Source organism: Acinonyx jubatus, chromosome B4, assembly GCF_027475565.1.
Source record: "Acinonyx jubatus isolate Ajub_Pintada_27869175 chromosome B4, VMU_Ajub_asm_v1.0, whole genome shotgun sequence".
Lineage (NCBI taxonomy): Eukaryota > Metazoa > Chordata > Mammalia > Carnivora > Felidae > Acinonyx > Acinonyx jubatus.
The window spans coordinates 37,019,868-37,046,087 of NC_069387.1; the positions used below are offsets into that span (position 1 = coordinate 37,019,868).

General features: G+C 51.8%; 2 protein-coding genes across 6 annotated transcripts in view; one reads left to right on the plus strand and one right to left on the minus strand.

Moving 5' to 3' along the window:
• The window catches only part of WASHC1 (WASH complex subunit 1), a 51,918-nt gene extending 32,022 nt beyond the window's left edge, over positions 1 to 19,896 (plus strand). Inside the window, exons 1-11 of one of the 3 annotated variants that reach the window (XM_027074034.2) lie at positions 1,939 to 2,075; positions 5,191 to 5,344; positions 15,766 to 15,877; positions 16,087 to 16,233; positions 16,398 to 16,534; positions 16,793 to 16,928; positions 17,122 to 17,323; positions 17,413 to 17,577; positions 18,290 to 18,448; positions 19,219 to 19,287; positions 19,446 to 19,896. In XM_027074034.2, coding sequence (XP_026929835.2) covers positions 5,196 to 5,344; positions 15,766 to 15,877; positions 16,087 to 16,233; positions 16,398 to 16,534; positions 16,793 to 16,928; positions 17,122 to 17,323; positions 17,413 to 17,577; positions 18,290 to 18,448; positions 19,219 to 19,287; positions 19,446 to 19,585 — 1,416 coding nt within the window. In that variant the 5' untranslated portion in view covers positions 1,939 to 2,075; positions 5,191 to 5,195 and the 3' untranslated portion in view covers positions 19,586 to 19,896. Of the gene's footprint in view, positions 1 to 1,938; positions 2,076 to 2,839; positions 2,861 to 5,185; positions 5,345 to 15,765; positions 15,878 to 16,086; positions 16,234 to 16,397; positions 16,535 to 16,792; positions 16,929 to 17,121; positions 17,324 to 17,412; positions 17,578 to 18,289; positions 18,449 to 19,218; positions 19,288 to 19,445 lie in introns of those variants that run through there. The other 2 variants (XM_027074035.2, XM_053225709.1) reach the window with 2 other exon arrangements.
• Positions 19,897 to 20,354: 458 nt separating this feature from the next.
• The window catches only part of DDX11 (DEAD/H-box helicase 11), a 37,987-nt gene continuing 32,121 nt past the window's right edge, over positions 20,355 to 26,220 (minus strand). For 2 of the 3 annotated variants that reach the window (XM_027074033.2, XM_015061457.3), the window contains 9 exons: positions 24,220 to 24,292; positions 23,810 to 23,913; positions 22,997 to 23,146; positions 22,636 to 22,704; positions 22,421 to 22,521; positions 21,915 to 21,999; positions 21,510 to 21,588; positions 21,195 to 21,349; positions 20,355 to 21,112 (listed from right to left, as the gene is read on the minus strand). In XM_027074033.2, the coding sequence (XP_026929834.1) occupies positions 21,083 to 21,112; positions 21,195 to 21,349; positions 21,510 to 21,588; positions 21,915 to 21,999; positions 22,421 to 22,521; positions 22,636 to 22,704; positions 22,997 to 23,146; positions 23,810 to 23,913; positions 24,220 to 24,292 (846 nt within the window). In that variant the 3' untranslated portion in view covers positions 20,355 to 21,082. Of the gene's footprint in view, positions 21,113 to 21,194; positions 21,350 to 21,509; positions 21,711 to 21,914; positions 22,000 to 22,420; positions 22,522 to 22,635; positions 22,705 to 22,996; positions 23,147 to 23,809; positions 23,914 to 24,219; positions 24,293 to 26,220 lie in introns of those variants that run through there. The other variant, XR_003425358.2, reaches the window with a different exon arrangement.

Genomic DNA, 26,220 nt, shown 5'->3' on the forward strand with positions numbered 1-26,220 from the left:
TATTTCTCACTGTTCCAGAGGCTGGAAGTCCAAAATCAAGGTGCCAGCATATTTGGTTCCTAGTGGAAACTCTCTTCCCAGCTTGCAGATGGCCATCTTCTGGCTATGTCCTTACATGGTGGAGAGAGAGAGCAACCTCTCTGGTGTCTTTTCTTTTAAGAGCTCTACTCTCATCATGAGGGCACCACCCTCATGACCTCACCTAACTCTAATTACTTCCCAAAGGCCTATCTCCAAATACCATCAAACCAGGGGTTAGTGCTTCAACATATTAATTTGAGGGGGTGAGGACACATATTCAGTCTACAGTACAGGCGGAAACACATCTCTTTGTCATCATTGGTGGCTATCGTATGCTGCAGCCAGCAAGACATTGGAATGTTCTTGTCAAAAAAAGACAATATTTATCAGGTCATGATCTTGCAGTTCCTAAGTTCAAGCCCCGAATCAGGCTCTGTGCTGACAGCTAAGAGCCTGGAGCCTGCTTCAGATTGTGTCTCCCTCTCTCTCTGCCCCTATCCCTCTCACACTCTGTCTGACTCTCTCTCTCTCAAAAATAACTCTAGGATGGGGGTGGGCAGCAGGGAAGGAGGACAAAACTCAGAGAGTTTTAAGAAGAGAGTTAAGTTTGCCAGATTTAGCGAACAAAAACATCAAACATCTATTTAATTTTGAATTTCAAATAAACTAATTTTTTAAAGTGTGTCTCATGTTTAGTTTGGAATATCTATCTATATATCTATATATATATTCATTTCTTATCTGAAATTCAAACTTGGTGTTCTGTATTTTTATCAGGCAACCCTAAAAGAGAGGGGCCAAGAACTCTGAGACAAGGAGATAAATGTGGGGAGGGGCTGCTGCAGGATCTCTGGACTGATTCTTCTTTTATGCATTTAACTTTTTGTTTAATCTTTTAAAAATACTAACCGGCTTTGTTTTTTTTTTGTAACACATGCATAACATAAATGTAATGTTTAAACTATTCTTAAGTATATGGTTCAGTGGCATTAAGTACGTTCACACTGTTGTACATCACTGCTACCAATCTCCAGAACTTTCTCCTCATCCCAAACTGACATGTCAAAGAAAACCAGAACTGCACAGTAGTTATAACAGTGAAAAAGACATTTATTCAGGACTTTGCAACAGGGGAAAAGAAGCCTCGGTATAGAAGCAGGGTCACTTGCAAATACAGCATGGACAAGTGGGGATTCAGAGTCAAGGAGCAGGTGGGGGCGGGGACGGGGGATGGAAAATCACTAACTGGATAGTCAATCTTTGCTCAACCGACCGAACAGGATTCTCGCTGAAGGCAGCCAGGGCGATGGGCTAGCACCGGAGGTGCTGGGGGCGGGCGGGGGAGGGGGGTGATCGTGGGGAATGAGGTACCTGGTCAGATATGGAGGGTGATCTGATGTAGAGACGAGGGGATTCCGGCTAAGGAGACTTAAGAGGGTTCTGGCTAACAACTGGGTGATGCAGGTCCAAGGGTAGAGAATTCAGAGGAGCCTGAGTCAGTTCTGGACAGAGAGACGGACAGAATGTCTGTGCTCATTAAATGGCCACCCCGCCCCGCCGCACACCCACCGCTCTACCTTCTGAGTTCGACTTCCCCAGGCACTCATACAGTGGCGGTCCTTCTGCGTCTGCCTTACACGGTCACTCCTCAGTGACTCTGAGGGGACAGGTGCCCCCTGAGGCACAGCCCAGGCTACAGGACGCGGGGGGAGCCGCGAACCCGCGATGAAGCGCTTGGCTGGAGGGAGGGCGGTTCTTGGACCCGGGTCGGGGGTCGCGCTCCGGGGCGGCGCTCCGGAGCGGAGGGGGCGGGCAATCGGCGGAAGGCGGCGGGGGACGGGGGGACGGGACGCCCGCCTGGACTGCGGCTCCGGGCTGCGGTGGGGGGCGGTTCCGAGCAGGGGCCCGCCACTGGCCTCCCAGAGCTCCACCAGCCGGCCGAGCGCCCCGAGAGGCGGAGCAGCGGCGCCGCGGTGGCGGCGGCGCCAGGACCCGGCGGAGCGGGCGCAGCGGAAGCGCGGCGGCCGGAGCGGCTGGCGGAGGGCGGCGCGCAGGTGAGGAACGGGCGCCCGGCGGGCGGGCCAGGGGAGGGCGCGGGCCCCGGGGCCGCGCGGGGACGTGGAGGGCGGGACGCAGAGGAGAGGCGGGAGGGAGGGGCTCCGGGAGGCGGGATCCGCTGCACCCCTTTCCCGGTGCCGACGCCAGCCGCCGCCCGCACAGGCCTGCGCCCGGCCTCACTTCCCACCCCGCCGCCCCGCGTGCTGCCCGCCCGGAAGCGGTGTCGGGCGTCGGCCCCCAGAAAGACTGCTCCTCCGCGCTCGCCTGCACTCGGGGCGCCGGTCTTCCCCCGGCCTGAGGCCCAGGCCGAGGCCGGGGCGCGGGGAGGGCCCTGCCGGCTCGCCGGACTCGCGGCCCCGGGCACCAGGCCTCCCTTCCTGTCGCGGCCCACCGCGCCCCGTGACCCTCACGTGCCTTTCCACACTCCGGGCGCTGGGCCCTGCGAGTGGGCCGAACTGAACCCCCGGACCCCTCTTTTGCAGCTCCCGTCCCTCCCCGGCCCCTCTTAGCTGACCTCCCACTGCTTTCCCCGGTTTTGCTTCCTGACTGCCCACAGCACTGGTTTTAACCTGGGCTGTAGACCCTGGGAGCCGGCTGTCCGGGGATGGTTTGCAGAAAAGACTTTATGCACTTCTGAAACTATAAACTGCACTGCGAGATGGGTTTGGTGTGTGTTCATTTTCTGGGAGAGTCCATGGTTTTTATCAGATTCTGTATAAAATACGGTGTGAGCCACACATGTGTGAGCCACACATGTGATTTTACAAGTAAAAAGAAACAGGTGAGATGGATTTAGTAATAGGTTTTCTTTAATATATCTAAAATATGGTCATTTCAGCCTGTAATCAATATAAAAATTTTGATGAGATATTTTACATTTTTTTCGTAGTAAGTCTTTGAAATTTGGTGTACGTTTTACACTTACACTGCACCTCAACTTGGATTGGCCACATTTCAGATGGCCCATAGCCACATGCAGCTAGTGGCTACCATATTGGACAGCACAGGCCTAAGGGTTTCAGTCCAAACTTCTTGCCATGGTTTTCATTGTTTATCACAGTCTGGCCTCTCCTTTTTTTTCCTGCTAATGGCCCAAGGAACGTTATACCCTTATCACTCAAGCTACTTGCCATTCCCTACACAGCTTTGTTCAAGCTGTTCTGCCTGGAATGTTCTCTCCTGCACTGCCTCTCCAGGCTTGGTAGGGAGATGCAGCTTCTGCTGAGAAGCTTTTCCTGACTCCCCTAACCTCTGGAGGGATTTATCACTGCTTCCTCAGTGCTTCCTCTCTACATTCCTGGCTGAATTAGACCGCTTAACACATGGTGTTTGTTTTGAGGCTGTCTCTATGACTAGCATAGTGTCCTATTCATCTTTTTGTGATCGTGGCTGGCATCTAATAGTTATCAGTAGATGTTTGCAGACAGAAGGAGTAAGCCACTAACTAGCTATACTCAATCTCTTAATTCTTGAATGGACCTGTTACTTCCTTGTTTGGGAGATTTGTCCCTGTACTACCCCCTCACATTAATGTACACACACACACACACACACACAGAAGGGGTAACTTAGGAGGAATGCATCTCAAGATGTACACAGAAAGTATCTTCTACCTTTTACCCTCTCCTGATCTTAGGGATGGGAAAACTGAGGTACAGAATTAAGTTAGAGTGGCCAGCAAATTTGCATCAATATGAATATAAATAGGGGGGTTCCTTGGAAGGAGGGCAGTGGTCTCAGAGTTAGGTTCCTCAGGCATCAGCTGGCCCCACCTTGGTCATTTGATAGGAGGGAAGAGAAGTGGGGAGGTGGGGAGTAACTCCTGGGCCCTGATACCGATTCTAGGCAGCTTCAGGTCTGGGAAACTGAGGATTGTCACTGCTGGAGAAAAAGTTGAAGAGCAGACCCGTCATTTCAGATCATGAAGAGACCTGGCCTGGGCAGGGTAGGAGAGAACCTGTAGGGTAGAAGGAAGTGCTGGGGAAGCCAGCAGAGGGAGCAAAGGTGTAAACTCCTTGGAGAAGATGGTGTGACGTTGGGAATAACCACTTCTTCAGGAGTAGTGCCATTCTCCGTCTGCAGAACGGGAAATGGAAAAAATCAGAGATTCAGAGAAGGCAAGCAGCTTACCCGAAGTCACACAGTTCTTAAGCCTAAATGAAGCCTCCTGAACCCTCCCCATCACACTTACCCTGCCTCACCCACACCTCTATTGCAATCAGGGGCCCCAACATGGTGCCTGAGAGAACAGGTGTGCAGCGCAGTGCCAGGTCTGATTAATGTCTTCCTCGCCATCTTCTGCTGAGGGGCTGTGATTAGGCCTATTTATAGGGGCCCGGTGCCTTAATATTCTGCCTGGTACATCCCTTGCCAATCAAATCAGTGCTGTCTGCAGTGTGATTGCTGCTTTAGTGGCACCAGGGAGCGGAGTTAATTAAACCCAGTATAAATAGACTCTGCCCTCATCTTGCAATTCGAAGGAGTGTTTTTCCTTCTTGTCCCCCGCCCCCACATGTCCCTCCTTCCTCCTGGCCCCCCCTTAGCTCTAGCCTCGGGGAGCAGAGCCCAGACACTGGTGTACGCAGAGTCACCAGCCACTACCTATCCTGTCTCAGGAACAGGTCCTGAGTTCTTCGGGGTCAAAGTGGGAAGAATTCAGGAGTCCACATTTTCTGTGCTTTTCCAGACTTGGCTATCATTTGGCAGTTGACACAGGCATTTTTCCCCCAAAATCCATCCCTCTGCTCCTAGCCTCTTTTGAACTCTGCAGCCAGGGTTTCTTTCTTGTTCATCCGGGCTCAGGAGTTTGAAATGAGATAATGTACAGAAAGGGTGCCTAGCAGAGCAGCAAGCACCTTCTCTGACTGCTTCTCTTCAGCCTCCATTGTCCCTACCAATTTCCTTTCCTCATTCACGCAGCAAGCATCTACAGAGTACCAGCTCCTGGGAGCTCCTGGCCTCCCACCCAGTGCCCTGTCCTCCACTCCCCAGCCTGCACTGGCTGAACATGTGGCAGACAGTTGGGGTGGGGGGCTGGGCTCTCTTCTCCCAGCACTTTGCCCAGTGGTGGGTGAATGTGGGCGGTCCTCATGCTCTGGTTCCCTCCCGCAGGCACCATGACTCCCATGAGGACCCAGCACTCGTTGGCGGGGCAGACCTATGCAGTGCCGCTCATCCAGCCAGACCTGCGGCGAGAGGAGGCCATCCAGCAGGTGGCAGATGCCCTTCAGTACCTGCAGAAAGTCTCTGGAGACATCTTTAGCAGGTGGGTGCTGCCACCGACCCGCACCTGATTGGGGGCTGGGTGGTGGGAGTGCACCCTCTAGGAGCAGCCCTTTTGGTGATTCTTGGTCTTGGAGGGACCCAGCTGGCTTCCCTGTGCCCAGGGGGCCCAAGGTAGGAGCCCAGCTTAGAAACTTTTTCTCTTAAGTGCTCATAGGAACTCAGTGCATGCTATCCCACTGAGCCCCTGGGGGGCCTGTGCCCTCGCTCATTCCTGCAGTCAGCAAATATTTATTCAGTGCTGCTTATGTGTGCAAGGCACCATGCTGCACTCTTTAGTTACTTACAGCAGTGGGTAAGGCAGTGTCCCTGTCCCAACCAGAGAGTGTGTGGGTTTCCCTCACTGTCTGAAAGGTCACGTTCTGCCACTTTGCTTTTATGAAGGACCTACGCTCATACCTGTGTTTGCTAATGAAAGAAATCCAAAGTGGGTTCTCACTTGTATGAACTGGTAGTTGCTTCTTCGCTGCACACCTTTGCAGTTTCTGAAAGGTTTCACGGGATCACTACCTGTGGATGGTGATGGGGGGCGGGGAACCTGGACTCTGGCAGGAGAGACAGACTGTAACCAATTGTGTAATTAGTGATTTAATTACAATTGTGAGGAAGACCTACTTATAGTGGTTTTGTAATAACTGATACTCATATGGCATTATCCATGTGCCACCATTGATCTGAGTGCATTAACTCAACCCTCAGAACAACTTTATGAGGACATGTGCTTGTTATCTCCATTTTACTGGAGGAGACTGAGGCACAGCTAAGAGACTTGCCCAAGTGGCAGAGCCAGGGGTCACACCCAGCTGTTATGGCTCTAGACTCCAGAATTATCACTGTCTCCCTGTGATGGGGAAATAGGGAGTGACAGGAGTTGGTAACAGGAGGCCTGATTTGGTCTGGGGGGGATCAGGGAAGACATATGTGAGGAAAAACATTTATGAGAAAATCTGAAGGGTGAGTAGGAGTTATTGTGAGTGGGTAGATTGAGAAGAAAATTCCAGAAAGAAAGAAGGACATGAGCTAAAGCCCCGAGATGGGAAGGACCCGAATGGAAGCCAGTGTGGTTAGAGCAAGGAGAGTGAGAGACTGAGGGGGCCGAGAAGCCCCCGTGAGGTAGGCAGGGCCTTAGGGGTAGTTTATGGTTTTGAGTAGGAGTATTGCCAGTGCTTATCTAGCATAACCCTCGGCTATAATGATTTTCACTCAGTGGTTATTGACTGGTGTTTGCTGTTGCTTTGCAAAGGTCCCAGGTTTTGTCCTTTATGCAGGTCTTTGTCTTTTTCTGGCTAGAAGAAGCCTGAAATGGGGCTTAGATCTCCTTCCTGGTGCCCACATCATGCCTTCACATGGGGACCTTTTATCCCACCCAGTGTGAAGTATTTGATTGAGGTCCCTCCTGTGGTCCAAGTCACCCCCCCTCCCCTGCTTGTACCCCTGACCAGGAAACCCCTGCTCCTTTACCATGTAACCTCCCCCTTCATCACCTGGAAGCAGGCCTCCTCCTGGAAGCCTTCCCGAGTAGGGGCAGAAAATGGGAGGAGTTAGACTTGATATAAACACCAGATCCTCTTACTCTTTGGCCTCTGACCTGACCCCCAAATCACCTACCTGCCCCGAGCCTCTACAGAAGGTAAATGTAACAAAAGGGTGGTGCCCCAAAGTGATGAAGGAGGGTTGCCTCTGGAGCAGCCTGCCCGGGCTCCATTCTGACTTCCCCATTTGCTTGCTTTATAAACTTGAGCAAGTTACTTAATCTCTCTAAGCCTCAGTGTTCTCATCTATAAAATGGCATCAATAATGCTGCCTTCCTCATAGGATTGTGGTAAAGATTAAATAGATTAAAACTTGCAAGGGAATTAAAGTACCTGGAGTATAGTAAGCATTCAGTTAAACATCCCCTCTTTTATCAGTTGCTGTCAGCTCTGCTCCTTTGCTGCCTATGGTGGCCCTCCATTAACTTGCTATCAATAGTTATGAAAAGTGTTATGTGCCCTTTTTGTGCCTATATTTGTGCTAAATATGCCTAAGGAATTTGCCTTTTGTGCCTATATTTGTGCTGAATATGTCTAAGGAATTTTTGCTAAATATGCCTAAGGAACACATAAGCGAAGGACACAGGCCTTTAAGAGCCCCAGATTATAGCCACCCCATGCCCAGTGACTGAAATGGATGCCAAAAACAATCCATCAGAAACATTTGTGTTTTCTCACCAGGATTGTGATTGTATGCTTGCCTTTCTCTAAGGGGAGCACTGGATTTTTAGTATGCTGCCCTTTCCCTTCCTGGTGTTTGACGCTGGTAGACAGTTTCGCTGTCCCTGTGCCCATGGATGGAATGAGGGGAGGGCGGGAAGTCTATCTCCTGGGAGAAAGTGGTGAAATATGGGCCCTCCCAAGTGGCTAGGCCTGGTCCAGAGAAGGTACGGTGCTTCTCAGGAGCCCAGGACCTAAGTCCAGGCTCCCCTCACAGCCAGGTGCCTGGTCACTCCATTAACCTCCAGCCATGTGCCAAATGTGCTGGACCCTGAGGGGTACCGATACGTGAGTGGTACAACGTGGTTCTTGTCCCCACGGATGTTATAGTCTAGAATGCTAACACAGTAAGTCTCTAGATGGATTCTTTTTTTTTTTTTCTTTCCAAGATTTTATTTAAATTCAAGTTACTTAACATATAGTGTAGTACTGGTTTCAGGAGTAGAATTTAGTGATTCATCGCTTACATATAATACCTGGTACTCATTACAAGTGCCCTACAAACAACCCTCAGTTTGTTCTCTATAGTTAAGAGTCTTTTATGGTTTGTCTCCTTCTCTGTTTTTATCTTATTTTATTCTTCCTTCCCTTCCCTTTTGTTCATCTGTTTTGTTTCTTAAATTCTACATATGAGTGAAATCATATGGTATTTGTCTTTATCTGACTGACTTATTTTGCTTAGCATAATACACTGTAGCTCCGTCTACATTGTTGCAAATGGCAAGATTTCATTCTTTTTGATGGCTGAGAATATCCCATTGTGTATACACACACACACATACACACACACACACACTACATCCACTTTATCCATTGGTCAGTTGGTGGACGTTTGGGCTGTTTCCATAATTTGGCTGTTGTCAGTAATGCTGCTGTAAACATCGGTGTGCATATGCTTCTTCGAATCTGTATTTTTGTGTCCTCTGGATAAGTACCTACTAGTGCAATTGCTGGGTCGTAGGGTAGTTCTATCTTTAAATTTCTGAGGTAGTTCTATCTTTCTATGTATCCTCCTAAATGTTTTCCAGAGTGGCTATACCAGTTTGCATTCCCACCAGCAGTGTAAGAGGGTGCCCCTTTCTCCGCATCCTCACCAACATCTATTGTTTCCTGAGTTGTTAATTTTAGCCATTCTGATAGGTGTAAGGTGGTATCTCATTGTGGTTTTTATTCATATTTCCCTGATGATGGATGATGGTAGATGCAGTCTTGGTTGTATAACATTAATTGTGCAGGTTTCTAGGGATCTAGAGAAGGGAGAAATAAGTAAGAATTGGTGGCACATTGGGGCGCCTGGGTGGCTCTGGCAGTTGAATGTACAACTCTTGATTTTGGTTTAGGTCATGATCTCGAAGTTCATGGGATAAAGCCCCGCGTCAGGCTCTGCGCTGACAACACAAAGCCTGCTTGCAATCCTGTCTCTCTGCCTCTCCCCTGCTTGTGCTCTCTCTTTCTCTCTCTCAAAATAGTAAAAACTTAAATGTGCCACCATTTTTTTTTTAATCAGACAGAACTCCCTAAACCAGTTGAAGCAAACAGCAGTCAATCAGTAGAGCAGGATTTGGAGTTGCAGGGCTTAAGTAATGTCATCAGTACCTGATGTTTCTTCCATTCCATCCCAGCTTGCTGCTTCTGGGTCGGTCCCATTCCCCACCAGGCTTCACTCTGCAATAGGGCCAGAAGCTTGTACACTCAGGTTCAGGTCCAGCAGGAAAGAGGGCTTTCCTCTGTGTCAGTATCTCCTCAGAAGGACCGCTGGCCTGGTTGGGTTCTCCTGTCTATCCCAGAGCCCATTGTGGGGGCAGAGGGCATGACACGCCAATTGGCATAGACCCTGTTAAGGGTATTACTCCTACACCCTGGGTTTAGCCCCAGCTGAAGTGCAGGGACCCGGCCTATGGGAGCAGTGGATTCCTTACAGGAAATGAGGGCCCTTACTTGAGTAAGGAAGAAGTAGAGGAAACCCACATGCCTCCTACACATGGTCAGGGAAGGCCGGCCTCCTGAAGGAGGCCATAGGAGGGATAGGTTGTGTTTAGGCAGGGTAGGAATGTGCATGTACAGGTCCACAAATGGGTGCTAGAGGCTCAGAGTCCTGAATGGGGAACATGGTGTATCCCAGGCTCCCCAGGGGAGGGTGGCCTGAACGGGGGGTGTTTTGTACTGGGAGTAGAGACATTACTGCTTGCCCCACACATTCAGTTCCTTCACTGCAGAACAGGGTGTGAAAAGTCAACTGTCCCTGTGTCTGTGGGCCTCGCTTCCCCCTTAGATTGTGTGCCTTTGGGAGCTGGGCTGTCGCTTCTTCCTGTGCTCCGCATTGCTGTGGGAATGCACCATGGCAGGGGAGTGGGAGGGTGGAGGTGGGGGAGTGAACAGTTGAGATCAGAACATTAGGGTCCAGGGGGCTTCTCCTAACAGGACGGGACTTTGCTCTTGGTTCAGGCCTTGTAGGGAGCCATAATAGGTTCTGGAGCCCGGAAGGGTGCCATAGAAGAGTTGAGAGAAGGCTCAGCAGGCAGCCCTCACAGAGTGGACAGGAAGGGGAGAGGGTGGCTTCCAGGGACCCACTGAGAGCTGTTGCTGCAGTCAGGGCAGGGAAGGGGTGAGGCTGCAGTCCAGGGGAGCTGCCGGCAGGGAGGGTTGGATGAGAGACATTTCAGAGGGAATGATGACAGATTGGGGTGAAGGAAAAGGAGGGGTCAAAGATAGTGTGGGGTGGGGGGTCGTACCCAGACCCAGCCGTATTTGCCTGCTCCTCCCACCCCCGTCCTGCAGCAGTCAGCAAGTGTGTGCGCTTCTCATTTCTCATGGGCTTTTGCAGTGAATGTGACCCCCGCCTGGAATCTTCCCCCTTAAACTTATTCCACCTGCTTGGAAACTTCTTGCAAAGAAGAGACAGGCGGGTATCTGTCTCTCCTCCCCACTGTTCTGCCATTTCAGGCGCAGGCCCGTCAGCCCCAGGGGCGTCTGTGCCCAGTTCCGCAGGTAGGTGAGCTCATGGAAAATTAGCATTCTGAGCTGGCCTTCTTCCTCCTGCTCTGCCGCAGCGGGAGCCGCAGGGAGAATGGAGAGAATGACAAGCACCTCTCAGGCTCTTCTGGACCCGCTTCTCCTCCTGCCTGGCAGAGTGCCTGTCCCTCACCTGCCCTCATCTTCACCTGGGACGAGCCAGGCTCCAAAATAGCTGCCCAGAGACGTCAGTGGCTTCACATGACTTAGATGACAAGGCAGAGGGGGCTGGGGTGGCATAGGGAAGAGGAGCTGGACAGTGTGGAGGTTGGGGTCAAGTGCTGTCACTCGGTGTCCCCATCAGCCCTAGTGCTGTGGCCACCTCACCGAGGAAGCCGCAGCCTGGGGAAGGGTTCCTTTTCTCTGCAGAGCTTTTCCCCTGCTTCTCTTTTGTCTTTCCAGCCCCTCCGTCCCTCTCTCCCCTTCCTCCTTTCCCATCCTTCCCCCTCTGCCTCACTTCCTCCAGACTACCCTCCCCTCCCCTCCTTTCTTGGTGCTGATTGGCACCTGGTGACTCCCGAGGTTGGCAAGCACTCAGTCAGCCGCCTGCATAATTAGCAGATCATTCCTAATCATCCCAGTGAGTGGAGGAGGAGGAGGAGGAGGAGGAGAGAATGGCAAGAGCAGGTTCAGGGGGGTCTCAATGCCAAGGGGTGGGACAGGCGAGGGGAGAAGCAGAGACTCTGGGGCAGGAAGGGTGCTCCCTCCTCCCTCCTCCCTCCTCCCCAGCAGTCTCTGCAGAAGGCAGGGTGGGAGTGCTGATGGCCAGGGGCCGTGGCAGGAAATCATTCCTGATGGAATGGGACTGCGCATTGGAGGTAGGGGCCCCGGGCCCAAGCACTATCCTGGCCACCTGTCCCCAACCTCCCCCACACCAGGCGGGGAGTGGTCCCTAGGGCGCTTCCTTGAATCCCTCCCACACCAGCCAGAGGAGTCCTTGCTGTTGCCCAGCTCTCTGCTCCATGGTGTTCTTTCCTGGCCTGGAACTTCCTGCTTCACATCAGCTCAGCACCGCCTCTTCTTGCTTTCATCTGAGTGCCTGGAGCCCCTCGTCCTTCCTAATCTCGGGGGTAGCAATAGCAAATGCTAACCGAGTACTTTGGATATAGCTACTAGTACAGGAACACTAGACATACAGGTGCTCGTTTTAACCTTTACAATAGTTCCATGATCTAGAAGTCACTGTCCCTGTTTTAGCTGAAGAAACCTGAGGCCGAGGCCAGCTGAGTGATTTGCTCAAGGTCACACTGCTGCTAACTGGATGTTAGCTAACTGGATGTTTGTGGGGCATCGTAGTCACTTCTCTCCCTGGGAGAGGGGAATCTCCCTGAGGGAGGTTTTGCGTTACCTGATTCTTTTCCGTCCCAGGCTCTGAGCAGACCAACTAAGCCAGTTCCTTCCTGTCACCACCAGCAGAAACAGCCCTGGTGTCTGGACGAATGTGTTTTGAGGACATGGCTTCCATGATAAGCTTGGAAACAGACCTGCCTTGAAGCAGACCATCAAGCCAGCGGGCATCAATTAGGAATGGCAGATCGCCCACTTGCCACTACACCCCACCCTCACGGGGGACGCTGCTAATGGGTTGTGGCACTCCATCCCAGCTGCGTATGGCCTGCCAGTCCTTCCTAATGCAGCCTTCATACTGCCACTGCCCAGTAGTGAGAGCCCTTTCACCCATGGTCTGCACTGTCTTTGGCCCCATGGCTGTGACTGTGACAGATTAGATGGCGGCTTTGTCAACAAGCAGGCCATTACCTAGACCTGTAGGCTCTTGGATGCTTGTAAGTTCCTGTCCTCCTCTCCCCTGCCCTGCACAGCAGTCTCCCTTGGAGCATTCCTGACAGGTGGTCATCCTGCTGGACTCTGATTTTCAAAGCTGTGTAACTGTTTACTAAAAAGTTCTTGTGCAGAAGATCTGCACAAGAGGTCTGCTTCCTTATAACTCCACCCGCTGGTCCTTATGCAGCCTTCTGGGGTGACAGAATAAGTCTACTTGCTTCTCAGCCCAACAGCACTTGTGATAGTTTTGATATTTGAAGGGAATCACCATACTCCCTAAGTCATCTCACCTGTAGCCAGAACACCCTTCAGTCATCTTTGTATGACTCCTCGCTGTCCTCATCACCCTCCTTTGGACGTTAACTTATCACTTTACATTCAGCTGGTATTCATTACATGTCAGGCACAGTCCCAGGTACTAGAGATACAGCAGTGAATGAAAACAGACCCTATAGTCCGGATGGAATTCAGAGGACTCTTAAAATGTGGATCCAGTATACGGGCACCTGGGAGGCTTTGCAGCTGAGCGTCCAACTCTTGATTTCAGTTCAGGCCATGATCCCAGGGTCATGGGATTGAGCCCTGTGTTGATAAGATTCTGTCTCTGCCCCTCTTCCCCCACTCGTGCTCTCTCTTCTCTAAAATAAATAAAAAATGTGGATCCAGTTTAAAGGGGACACAGCTGCAGAGAGGTTGGTGCCCAGCATAGGTTAGCTCATTAATCTGGGGTCTGTTTTCTCTATAGTGCCTCCAAGAGAATGGATGTCCCCTGTTTACTGAAAGAAGGAAGGAGGGACAAGGAGCTGTGTGCCCCAAGATCACATTTCCTTTTTAAGCTGCTTAACACACTTTTAGCTCATACTGAGCTATAGTTAACCAGAACCTCAGGCCTTGTTGCTAAACCTCCATCTTTTCTGTATTTGTGTACTTTTTAAACCTAAATGCTGGACTTCATCCCTTGTCAATTTCATCTTGTTGATTGCAGTTCATCTTTCCGGCCTCGCAAGATTATTTGCGTCTTGATTCTGCTATGTGGACCATTTTGACCCTCCTCCGTTCAGTACCCCCAGTTTACTAATCCAGTGTTACATGAGCTAGATGGGGCCCTGCCAGAGGCCTTTGTGCAAGGCTGAAATCATTTCGTTCTTCGGCAATGCCCTTTGGGTACTGTTGCTCATCTGGCTCTGATTTTTCCTAAATGTGCTCTCCTCCAACCCCCATAGCTCCATCTTGTCTACAGGATTTTGTGAGAAGCCGTCAGAATCCTTGCTGACTCAAGATGCACTGTGTTTAAGGCTTTCCCCTGATACACCAGTCTAATAACGCTGTCAAAAAAAGAAATGCTGTGAATGTAGAACAATGCTGGCCCCTGGGATCTGCCTCTTTCTCCTCGAAGTGCTTACAGACCCTCGATTTAATAATCCATTCTGGAAATTTGCCAGGGTTTATTGTTTAAGCTTTATGTTTGCAACTTGGAGAAACGGGCCCTTCTCTCCTTGATGGAAGAACTGGAACAGAATAGCCTTTGTCCTTCTCCAGTTCTGATGTCCCTCCCACTCTCCATGTTGACTTCAAGCCGAGTGGTTATGTAACCACTGACGTTGCTTCAGCACCCAGGGGCAGAATGTGGCTGGGTTGGGAATGGGAGGAAGTAGCTTGTGTGTGAGTAACCTTTCTCAGTGGATGGAAACCTTTCTTCCTGCCAGAAAAGATGGAACTCACGCAAGTCTGGTGATTTTGCATTCTCTCACTGGAAGGAAACTCTGCCCTCTGTTCTCTCTGTTACTGCCCCACTCAGACCAGTCTGTCAAGGAAGACTAAGCTGCTTTGGGTACCTGCTTGTACCCTAGCCCCCCACCTCATGTAGCTCCCTACACATAAGGAGCCAGGAGTAATCAGGGAGTTTGGGGAACAGAGACCCCTACGGTTGTGAAATTGGCTGATCGGGTTGGTTCTCTGGGGGACAGAATCCTCTAGAGTTGGTGGAGGTTGGTTGATTTAGGAAGATTGGTCCAGAGCTTTGACTGTTCAACTTTTAAAGAAATCCCAGAGTTCCCTGGCTGTATAGTCTCTGACCCCAGAGGCAGCGGGGCCCCTCTGCCATCCAATGTGTCCTCCTTCCCTCCCCTGCAAAGTAAACTTGCAGTTCTGCCTCTTTTGTTTTTCACTTGTACACCCACTCCTGCCAGGTGAGTGCTTATATGAAACCCGGTGGTCGCAGGCAGGGACTGGTGTTCTTGGAGGTGGGGAAGCAACCGGGAGGAGGATGCTGAGCTGCGAGTAGCTGAGCTGAGAAGTGAGTAGCTTGGGCTGAGAAGCAAGTAGACTTATTCCGTCACCCCAGAAGGCTGCATAAGGACCAGCAGGTGGTGTCTCTGTCAACTCTGCGGTGAGAAGAAACCTGCCATTGCTCAATAATATGGGACAGCATAAGTGAGACTCACGTGCATTTACATTTAGGGCATATGGGTACTGTCACTCAGCGAGCCCCTGCAGGTGCCAGCACTGGGAATGTAGTAGGGACCAAAGCAAAGCCCTTACCCCCTTGGAGCACTCATGCATAATGTCAAATGGCTCTGTGTTAAAGGGGGTTGGGAAGTGACAGGTGCATCTTTAAGAGTCCTTGGCCAGGAAGGCTTCCGCAAGGAGGGTGCTCAGTGAAGCAAAGAAGCCAGCCTTGTGGTTATCTGTGGGGACAGCACTCCATTTGATGCAAAGGCCATGCGATAATACATTTGGCATGTTTGGGGAATAGCAGGGCACTGGTGTCACTGGAGCCCACTGATCAGGGAAGGGTGAGTGGAAACCCAAGAGCACCCTGACCACAACCATGAGAACCACGGTGGGGACTTTCGATTTGCCCACACAAGCTGTTTATGATATGTTGGGGCAGCTCCCTGTGAACGGGTCTGGGACTTGAATTTAGACCCAGTCTTGCCCGTCACCCATCCTTGCCGAGCTCTAGTTTCCTCGTCTGGAAGTAGGTGATTACATACGTGAGTCATGATAGTTTTGTCTCTGCTTGCCCCTGCTTGAGGCTGTAAACTCCTGGAGGCAGGAGCCCTGTCCCTTAAGATGGCACATCCAGGCACCGACTTGAGGCCAGAGTGATTGCCCATTCCTACCCAGAGCTCCAAGGAACCCAGTGGAGTTCATTCATAGACTCTTCAGGTTAGACAAGCCTTGCAGAGGCCACCCGGGCAGTCCCAAGATCTGCTGTGACCAGCAGAGAACACTGTATTTTAAGGGCCCTTGCCTAAGCCCTTGGCTTTGCAGGTTTGCAGGAAGAAGCAGGTGTGCAGGAAGCTGTAGCCTTCTGGGGAGCGGCCCTCAGCCTGTGATTCTTTTTCCATGGCAGGATCTCCCAGCGAGTAGAGTTCAGCCGGAGGCAGCTGCAGGCCATTGGGGAGAGGGTCTCCTTGGCCCAGGCCAAGATTGAGAAGATCAAAGGCAGCAAGAAGGCCATCAAGGTAGCCCATGTGACCCTGAGTCCCTGTAGCTGGCAAGCAGTCCCAGAAATCCCATCCCCACGCCTCTGAGGTTGCCCAGGTCCCTGCCCACCCTGTCCAGCCACCCCTCAAGCTTTCCTCCTGCTCAGAATCCACCCCTCCAACCCCACCCTAGGCTCTGGAGCATCTTGGGCCCCCTGAAGAATTGATCTAAGATTCTGTGTCCACAGGTGTTCTCCAGTGCCAAGTACCCAGCACCAGAGCGTCTGCAGGAGTACAGTTCCATCTTCACAGGTGCCCAGGACCCTGGCGTGCAGAGACGCCCCCGCCACAGGATCCAGAGCAAGCACCGCCCCCTGGATGAGTGGGCCCTGCAGGTCTGATGGGCTCATGCACTTGGAGGGGTGACCAGAGGTGGCCTTGGCTATGGGGGAGGAACTGAGGGTTCTGTCCCCTCAGAGGATTTTGACTGGGATGGGTGGTCACTTTGACCCAGTACTGAAACCCACCATTCTTGTGTTACCACCCCTCATCCTGCCAGGAGAAGCTGAAGTACTTCCCTGTGTGTGTGAACACCAAGCCAGAGCCTGAGGATGAGGCCGAGGAGGGGCTCGGGGGCCTTCCCAGCAACATCAGCTCCGTCAGCTCCTTGCTGCTGTTCAACACCACTGAGAACCTGTACGGCAGAGGGCAGGGCTCTGGAAGGGCGGCTGGGGGCCCAGCCTGGCTTTGTGGGGGATACAGGGGGCATCAGACTTGGGTGCAGAAGACTGCAGGCTGGGGGGGGGCCAGGCGCTGAGCAGTTTGGTTTTTACCTTGTAAGGCCTCGGAGTCCATAGTACAAACTGTGGCCCTGAAGAAATAGGAAAGTTGGGTCAGGACCATGGGCCTAGAGCAGATATGATGGACTGCCCCCCACCCATCCCACCTCTGCAGGTACAAAAAGTACGTCTTCCTGGACCCCCTGGCTGGTGCTGTAACGAAGACCCACGTAATGCTGGGGGCAGAGACAGAGGAAAAGCTGTTCGATGCCCCTTTGTCCATCAGCAAGAGGGAGCAGCTGGAGCAACAGGTGGAGATGGAGGGCGCGTGTCGGGGAGGGGTACAGCGGAGAGTCTGCCAGCATCCTCAGGGTCTGCTGAGGCCCTGCTCCTGCCCTGCTGTACATGGGTGTGCACGAGGCCCTGCTCGCTGCCCCAAGGTCAAACTACAGGGCACCGGTCCCCTGCAGCCCCTGACTCATACGCTCCCACCTAATCGTGCAGGTTCCAGAGAACTACTTCTATGTGCCTGACCTGGGCCAAGTGCCTGAGATCGACGTGCCATCCTACCTGCCTGACCTGCCAGGCATCGCTGATGACCTCATGTACAGTGCTGACCTGGGCCCCGGCATCGCCCCCTCCGCCCCTGGCACCATTCCAGAGCTGCCCACCTTCCACACAGAGGTGGCCGAGCCTTTCAAGCCAGGTGAGCTGGAAACAGGAGTTGGGCAGGAGCTCTCGGGCTCGGACACTTGCATCCTAGGAACATCACACTTTCCCACCTTTCCGTTGCAGACCCAGAAGATGGAGTGCTGATAGCACCCCCACCCCCACCCCCACCCCCGCCGCCTCCCCCAGCTCCAGCTGTGCTGGTCAGCGCTCCGCCACCCCCACCCCAGACCCTGGCCTCCCCGGGCCAAGGTGCCAGGGAAGAAGACCGCAGTGGTGGCTTGTCTCCAGGTAGAGCAGCAGCAGGGTGCACCCGGGGTTGGGGGCGGGGAGGGGACATGTGTTCTGAGGATGCCTCTGATTTCCGGATTCCTGAAGGGGTTTCTGTAGGTTTATGTGGCCATAAGGTTCAGACTTTCAGAAGAATTCTAATTTCAAAATCTTGTTCCCCTGGGTACATGAAATAGTGGTTTTCAAACTGTAGCCTCCCAAAATTCTAATCTCCAGGGAGAGGGAGCCTAGACATGGAGGTGTGGTCCCTCATTTCTATTTAAAAAGGGGCTACTGAAAAAAATGGAAAAGTTCAGCAATAAAATATCCAAATCCTTACAATGGGGATTTTCGTTTTAGTATGACATCTGGTTTATCTCCAGAACCCACAGGTGGCACAAAAACTCCTTGTTGGTTCATGTGTCAAGTTCAGACACTGTCAGCAAACAGGTAGATTTGCAGTGGCCCCTAAACCAAGTGGCGTTGGAAGGGAGCAGGGGTGCCTGCATACAGGACCTCCTGAGTGCAGGCAGACACAGTCAGCATTCAGGCTGCATATGGGCTCCCAAGGCTCGGCTTCACCCACTGGCTTCCTTTGTCAAGAGAAACAGCCTGTTCTCACAGCCAGGTTTGAGGGGAAGCCTCTGGACCCCCAGAACCTCCGGCTGGGCAAGGCTGTCCCATAGGGCGGCCTGCCTGAGCAGCCTTCTTCCTCACACCCTGCCCCTCCCAGCTACAGTCCAGGGAGCTCCCAAGGAAGTGGTGGACCCCTCCAGTGGCCGGGCCACTCTCCTGGAGTCCATCCGCCAGGCTGGGGGCATCGGCAAGGCCAAGCTACGCAGCGTCAAGGAGCGCAAGCTGGAGAAGAAGAAACAGAAGGAGCAGGAGCAAGGTGAGGGGATCCTAGGACCATTCCAGGAGGGCTCTAGGAAAGGGCCACCTTCTCTTGTAGCCATGACTCTAATAGGGTGCTCTCTGCCCACCCCAAAGGTGGTGCAGAAAGGCAGCACCTAGCCAACCTGCCTCATGCTTCTGCTGGAAGCCCTGGGTGGCCTAGGCTATGGGATCCCTCCTGGTTTTGTAGCCTGCTTAGAACTTTCCTCGTTAAGCTAATAGGAGACAGAGCCTCACCCAGCTCAAACTATGACAACAGAGAATCTTCTTAGAATCTGCCAGGGGCTGTCCAAGGACATGGTTGGGAACCTGGAGGGTTAGCCCAGTCCTGCTTTGCTAAGCCTCTTGAGGCTGCAGGTTGCACCTGCTATGAATCTTAAATGCCGGCATGACTAGAACACCTGGGCACAAAGCAGCAATGCCCTGGAAGTCCTGAGTTTGAATCCCATCGCCAGTTTCTAAGTTCTGCTCTATGACCTCAGACAAATTGCCCGACCTCTTTGGGCCAGTTTCCTCATCCGTACAATGGGGCCACTCATAACCTTCCCCTCTGTTTCAGGTGGCTGTGTTATTCAGTTTCATATTAGTGCCCCAGTGCTGGATCCAGTGCCAACCTGAAGCTCCAAGACATGGTGGCTGTGGGGGGGGCTGGCATGTGTTGATAGGGAGCAAAAAATAAATAGATCCAAACCCTGAGAATGTCACCCCAGAGGCAGATTTTCCCCTTGGTTCCTTCATCTTTCCTTACTAGTGGCTTTCCCATTACAGTGAGAGCCACAAGCCAAGGTGGGGACCTGATGTCGGATCTCTTTAACAAGCTGGTCATGAGGCGTAAAGGTAGGAAGCAGAGCCTGCTGCCTTCCCTTGGGCTGGGAGGCTCAGGATATTTTGTATCATGAACGTTTTGCCACTTTCTTCCTGTTGTTAAGTCTCTAGGGGCTGGGTGAACTGGTATCCCACACCAACCCCCTCACCCTCCAACTCTGTCCCCCCAGGTATCTCTGGTAAAGGACCTGCAATGGGGACCGGTGAGGGGCCAGGAGGAGCCTTTGCCCGAATGTCAGACTCCATACCGCCTCTGCCTCCCCCACAGCAGCCACCTGGAGAAGAAGATGAGGACGACTGGGAATCCTAGGGGTTAGCCGTTCCTTCCCCACCAAAACCCAGATTTAGTTACTGCCCTCACATGGACATGGCTAGGAAGGGCTGCCTGGCCCGTGAGTCGCTCTGCCCCTGCTGCCCTTGGAGGAACAGGGATTGTGGAGGACTGCCCCCCTCCCAGGTCTGTGCCCGGAACCTTCTTCAAGGAGTGAGGTGGCCAGCTTCTGAGGCCAAATGGCTGGGAGGGGGGAGCCCCCTGCTCTCTGCCTGTGCTCTCCTCCAGCTACAGACTGAAATAAATACGTGGATCAATAAAGACATAATACCGCAAGAACCAAGCATAAACCAGTGGCGCACTTTTAATCATGGAACTATAGCTGTGCAGAGTGCAAGTGTCTCCTCCCAGCCGGTGTCTGTCCTCCTGTTCCCACCAGGCTCAAGCAATGGGGGCAGAGCACCTGGCGGACCGAGGCCCCTTCCTCTGGGTCAGGGAGAGAAGAGAGGTGCAGTCAACAAGGGAAGCTGGTGCAGACAGAGGCGGGGGTATTTTCACACAGGGAAAAATGTCTCCCTGATAGACACGGGGTCTCTAAAAATAGTCCTGCTGAGAGCCTAATGGCCCTCAGCATAATTGCTAAGTCAGGGGAGGAGGTGTCTTGGAGTTTGCTCAAGTAGCTGAGGGGAAAGGTGCCACTGACTTGGAGGAAGACCTGGAGCCAAGCCAAGGGAGCAAGAAATGCTGTGGAAGAGGTTAGGGACCAGCCCTATGGTTTAAAAACAAAGGCCCAGGACACTCTTCCCAGTTTGTTTGTTTTTAATGTTTGTTTATTTTTGAGACAGATCATAAGCAGGGGAAGGGCAGAGAGAGGGAAACACAGAATCCAAAGCAGGCTCCAGACTGTGAGCTGTCAGCACAGAGCCTGACATGGGGCTTGAACTCACGGACCGCGAGATCATGACCTGAGCCAAAGTCAGATGCTTAACTGACTGAGCCACCCAGGCGCCCCTTCCCAGTTCTTAACAACATAGAGAAAGAAGGTAGGGTTGAGGGGTGCAGAAAGAGCCCTATGGGCACCAGGAAGCTGGAAATAGGGAACATTCTTAGTTTTGAAGAGAGGGTGAAGGTCTAGAATAGCTAACTGTAGCCAGAAGGGGGGAAAGGCAGGAGGGCCTGCCTGAGAAGGTGGCCACTGAGAGACTGCAAGGCCAGAGATAGTGCAGTGGAACAGGGCAGGAAGCTTGACTCTGGGCCATGCTGCATGGACAAACATTCAATTCCAGGGAGGGGAACAACTGCCCCGGGGTGGGCCCGAGGATGGCCAGGACCCACTGTTTCTTCAGATCGACTCGATTTTTCTCCTACTGGTTTTTCTACCTGTGCCCAGTCCTGGCAGCCCACTGACTCCAGAAAGGGGTTGGTCTGGTCTCCACCTGGGTATCACCTTCTTAGGCTGGCTCCCCACACTCCCCAACACTTCAAGTGGGCAGGGTGAAGGAAGAGCCTGGCACTCAGGCGGTGGTGGGTCATCCATCAGGAGGGGCCAGGCCTCTCGCGGTGAAACTGGGGAGACAGGCATAGGCAGTGAGACACTAGATCTCAGGGGTGGGGAGGCTCTCAGGGGGCAGGGTAAGGTAGGACTGACCTTCCTCATAGCAGCAAAGGCAGGGCCAAAGGTGGCTTTGACCTCTACGCGGTCTCGGATCCAGGCTGGCAGCTTTCCCAGGATAGGTGGGCGGGCATACCGGTGATCCAGGAGCACTATGCTGGCAAAATCCTTCTGGTGCCTGATGGCCCTGCCTAGATGGCAACAGAGGTTGGGGCTTCTTGGTTAAACCAGCCTCCACCACGGTGTCTATTGTGTCCCCCCAACCTCAAAGAGCAGTAAAATCCCTCTTCCCTGTCAACTCTTTCTCCCACCATCCATCACCACTATCCGCAGGAACATTCCCCGGCCTACCTATAGATTGGTTGACAGCCTTCATACACAGATTCTCCACCAAAGCCTTCCCTGGTGGGGGCTGACCTGGGATTCTGGGCTGGGAAGGGCAGAGGAGATGATCTATCAGTATCTTCTTGCCTCCTTCTTAGTGTTCTGAGAAAATTATACTGCCAGGCTTTGGAGCAAGAACAGTAGTCTTCATGGACACAATGCCAGCAGCTGATATAACGGATGAGATCACAGAGAAGCTCAAGAGGGTAAGGAGGTACATCCCATCCCCTGGAGCAAGGCAGGAAACACTGGCACACATCAGCGGGCAGTGGGAGGTCACAGCTGTACCGCCCTGGTATCACAGTCCTAGAGGCGACAGAACTTTCTCCCCAGCTGTCTCCTCCCATCCTTTGGCACGCTGAAGGTACTCACAAGAGTCTGATCCAGGTAGGCCATCTTCTCTTGTAGCTCTGGAGACTTGATGTTGGGGTAGGGCATGCCTACCATAACTACACACCTAGCATGGAGGGAACATGAGGCCATGGCATGTGGGCAGCCAGGCCTTCATCACATCTTCAAGGGCCAGAATATAGGACCCGGTCCTCACCACGCGTCCTCAGCTGCTATATCCAGCACACCTTTGCCCCCTCAAGCTGTGCTCACTGGCTCTGCCCCTCCCTCCCCACCCTGTACCTCCACCTCGAGTGCATTTTCTTAGCTAAGAAACCCAATGCAGGCCACGTGAATTGAACCCTGATGATCAGCCTAACTTCCACCTGGAAGCAAAGGGCCGAAACACCTCCCCATACAGCTGAGTGACCTGAGCAGTCAGCCAGGGTGCAGACTCAGATGGCATCGGCTTCCAGGCAGGGTCCCTGCTATTTGGAGTGAGGGGTGGTCGGTGTCAGAGCCCAGGAGACGAGAGACCCACAACTTACCGGCCAAGGTCGTCAGAGAAGTTAATGCCTTCACTCATCTTTCCTCCAACCACAGAGAGGAGCAGAGCACCTGTCACCACGCCTCCCGCATGGCCACAGCACTGCAGGAGACAACAGCCCAAGCTGTGGAGCCAGAGCTTGGATGCCACCCAAAATATCTGCAGCTGCCAGCTCCAGATGTTCTCTGGGCCCAAGGCCTCAGTTACACCTCTCACCTTAATGCACCTGGAATACTCCAGCAGCACCTGCTCCACCTGGTTCGCTCTCTTGGGTTCCTGAAATATCTGAAGGAGAACAGACAATGTCTCCCAGGAAAAGGTTTCAGAATGCATAGGTCCCAGGTCTGCTCTCAGCCCTATGTTTTCCAGACTGGGAACCAGAGAACCCCACAGAGTAAGGGGCTAGAGAGAAATCCTGTGGGAGATGACGAGGTGTTAGAAGTGGTGGGAGTAACTAACTAACAGAAGCCCATATGTAAGCCTAACATTCTGGTCTGACATGCATGAGAAATCCTAGCAGGAACCCTGGGTACCACTGACCTCACAAGTGGGAGTCCCAGATAAGGGGGTCACTCACCTTTTTCCTGACAGCCAGGCGGGCCAGCAGACCACTCTTATCCCAGTGGGCATGGACCTGGCGTTGGTACTCATAGGAGGGGAAGAAACAGACCACCCCTCCAGGGACCACATTGCACAGGTTATAGAGAATACGACCCGTCTCATCCATCTAAGGAAAGAAGACAGAGCCCTCCCTGAAGCCATATCCGAACAATGCTTCCTAACCTTGGGACTCAAAACCAAGTACAGATCCAAGGGTGACTACGATCGGGGAAGAGAAGTGTGGGCCCAGAGGCCCGGGCAGAAATCAACAGACAGGAAGGTGCCACCCTCTCACCACACACACACACCCAGCTGATGCTTCTGGGGAGTGTACCACACACATCACAAGGCCAGCACTCCAGAGCTAATAACCCTGCTGCTGGTGTGTCATGTCCTCCCTGCTCCAACTCCCAATGCCCACTGCGCCATGAAAACCCCAGGCAGCCTCTAGTGACAAGCTCCTGACACCTGCATCCCTGCCCAAGGTGGGGACTGATGCAACCAAATGGCAAGAGAACGAAAGGAAATGAACAGCTTCCTCATCAGTTTCATCCTGAAGGAACACCTTGAGGTTTAAGAAAACTTATTTAACAGTCCAGGGAGTGAGGGGAGGGGAACGCTCAGACTTCCCCTGATAAGCATCTAGATGGACACCAGCCATTCTGTTCCAGCTCTGTGGTGGAAGACCCCAGCACCTGGACACTAAGCACTGGCCAGAGCACCCACCACCCCAGAAACTGCTCTCCTGCCCTGGCAGAGGCTGTGGTAAGGCAAGCAGGCTGGTACGAACCATCTGAGGCAGTTCTCTCTTCTGGTATGTGAACTCCAACTGCTGGCTGGAGGGCCCGCTGCAGATGACGAGGGGCAGGATGTTGTCTGGAGGGATCACGTGACCTGCAGAGACCGAGGAGGGGCTATTCTACAAGGCAGTGTCCAGAAGGAGCATTCCGCAACCTTGTCTTCCATGCTAGGAGAACAATTCCAACACTCTGCCACCTGCCCTGCTTCCACAGCGCAGGTGGGCGGGACTCAGACCTCTCCCACGTAGGCGGAGGGACACAGTGCAGAAGCACGGGGCTAAGTAAGCTCGCCGGAGAGCTGGCAAAGGGAGAAGGTCCCACCTCGTGGCCTCCTCAACTGTGACAATAAGCTGCCAGAGTGTGACACATGGCCCATTCCACCCTGGCCATGGATTCTCACCACAGGAAAACTCCACCACTCGCTCAGCTTCTACCCCAGCACATGCCAGCAGCTGCTCCCGAAAGTCAGACACCTGCAGACCACAACAGCAAGGCTCCATGAGCTCCCCGCAGGCCTGAGCAGGCAGGGGCCTTGACAGGGAGGGGGACAGAGAGAAACACTCCAGGGAAGACAGAAGTCTGGGCTCGAAGGCAGCAAATACATGCGAACAGAAAAAAGAGGTAAAACGTAAGGCAGATAACAAATTGGCAGATAACAAAAAGGAAAAAAAATTACTGATACCCAGTGTTGACAGTCTCACTTAAACTGTGGAAATACCAGGAACACCTGGGTGGCTCAGTCGGTTGGGCATCCAACTTTGGCTCAGGTGATGATCTTGCAGTTTGTGGGTTCAAGCCCCACATCGGGCCCTGTACTGAACAGCTCAGGGCCTGGAGTCTGCTTCAGATTCTGTGTCTCCCTCTCTCTCTGCCCCTCCCATGCTCATGCTCTCTCTCTCTCTCAAAAAATAAACATTAAAAAAAAATTAAACTGTGGAAACACCAAAGGGAATCTGGTAAACTGGGCACAGTGGACCTTACCCCAGCCCATGCCCACAAGATCACCAGTGGGCATTCAAAACAAAATACACATGGCCAGGCCCCAGCCCACACCACTGAATAAGAACCTCTAGAGGGAAGATAACATGTATTGGCATTTCTAAAGAGCTCCAGGGTTTATTCAGTACTCACATTAAACGTCAATGGACTAAATGTTTCAATCAAAAGACACAGGATAACAGAATGGATAAGAAAACAAGATCCATCTATATGCTGTTTACAAGAGACCCACTTTAGACCTAAAGACACCTTCAGATTGAAAGTAAGGGGATGGAGAACAATCTATCATGCTAACGGTTGACAAAAGAAAGCCAGAGTAGCCATACTTCTATCAGACAATCTAGACTTTAAAGACTGTAACAAGAGATGAAGAAGGACATTATATCATAATTAAGGGGTCTATCCACCAACAAGATCTAACAATTGTAAACATTTATGTTCCAAATGTGGAAGCACCCAAATATATAAATCAATCACAAACATAAAGAAACTCATTGATAATAATACCATAATAGTAGGAGACTTCAACACCCCACTCACAGCAATGGACAGATCATCTAATCAAAAAATCAACAAGGAAACAATGGCTTTGAATGACATACTGGACCAGATGGACTTAATAGATATATTCAGAACATTTCATCCTAAAGCACCAGAATATACACTCTGTTCAAGTGCACATGGAACATTCTCCAGAATAGGTCACATACTGGGACACAAATCAGCCCTCAAGAAGTACAAAAAGATCAAGATCATACCGTGCATATTTTCAGACCACAATGCTAAGAAACTCGAAATCAACAAGAAAAAACTTGGAAAGATAACAAATATTTGGAGACTAAAGAACATCCTACTAAAGAATGAATGGGCTAACCAAGAAGTTAAAGAGGAAATGCAAAAGTACATGGAAGCCAATGAAAATGGTAACACCACAGCCCAAAACCTCTGGGATGCAATAAAGGCAGTCATAAGAGAGAAGTATATAGCAATCCAGGCCTTCCTAAAGAAGGAAGAAAGGTCTCAGATACACAACCTAACATTACACCTTAAAGAGCTGGAAAAAGAAAAAATAAATTCTAAAACCAGCAGAAGACAGGAAAAAATAAATATTAGAGGAGAAATCAATGCTATTGAACCCCCCCCCCCAAAAAACAGTAAAACAGATCAATGAAACCAGAAGCTGGTTCTTTGAAAGAATTAACAAAATTGATAAACCACTAGCCAGTTTAATCAAGAAGAAAAAGGAAAGGACCCAATTAAGTAACATCAAAAATGAAAGAGGAGAAATCACAACCAACACAACAGAAATAAAAACAATAATAAGAACATATTATGAGCAATTATATGCCAATAAAATGAGCAATCTGGAAGAAATGGACAAATTCCTAGAAACATATACACT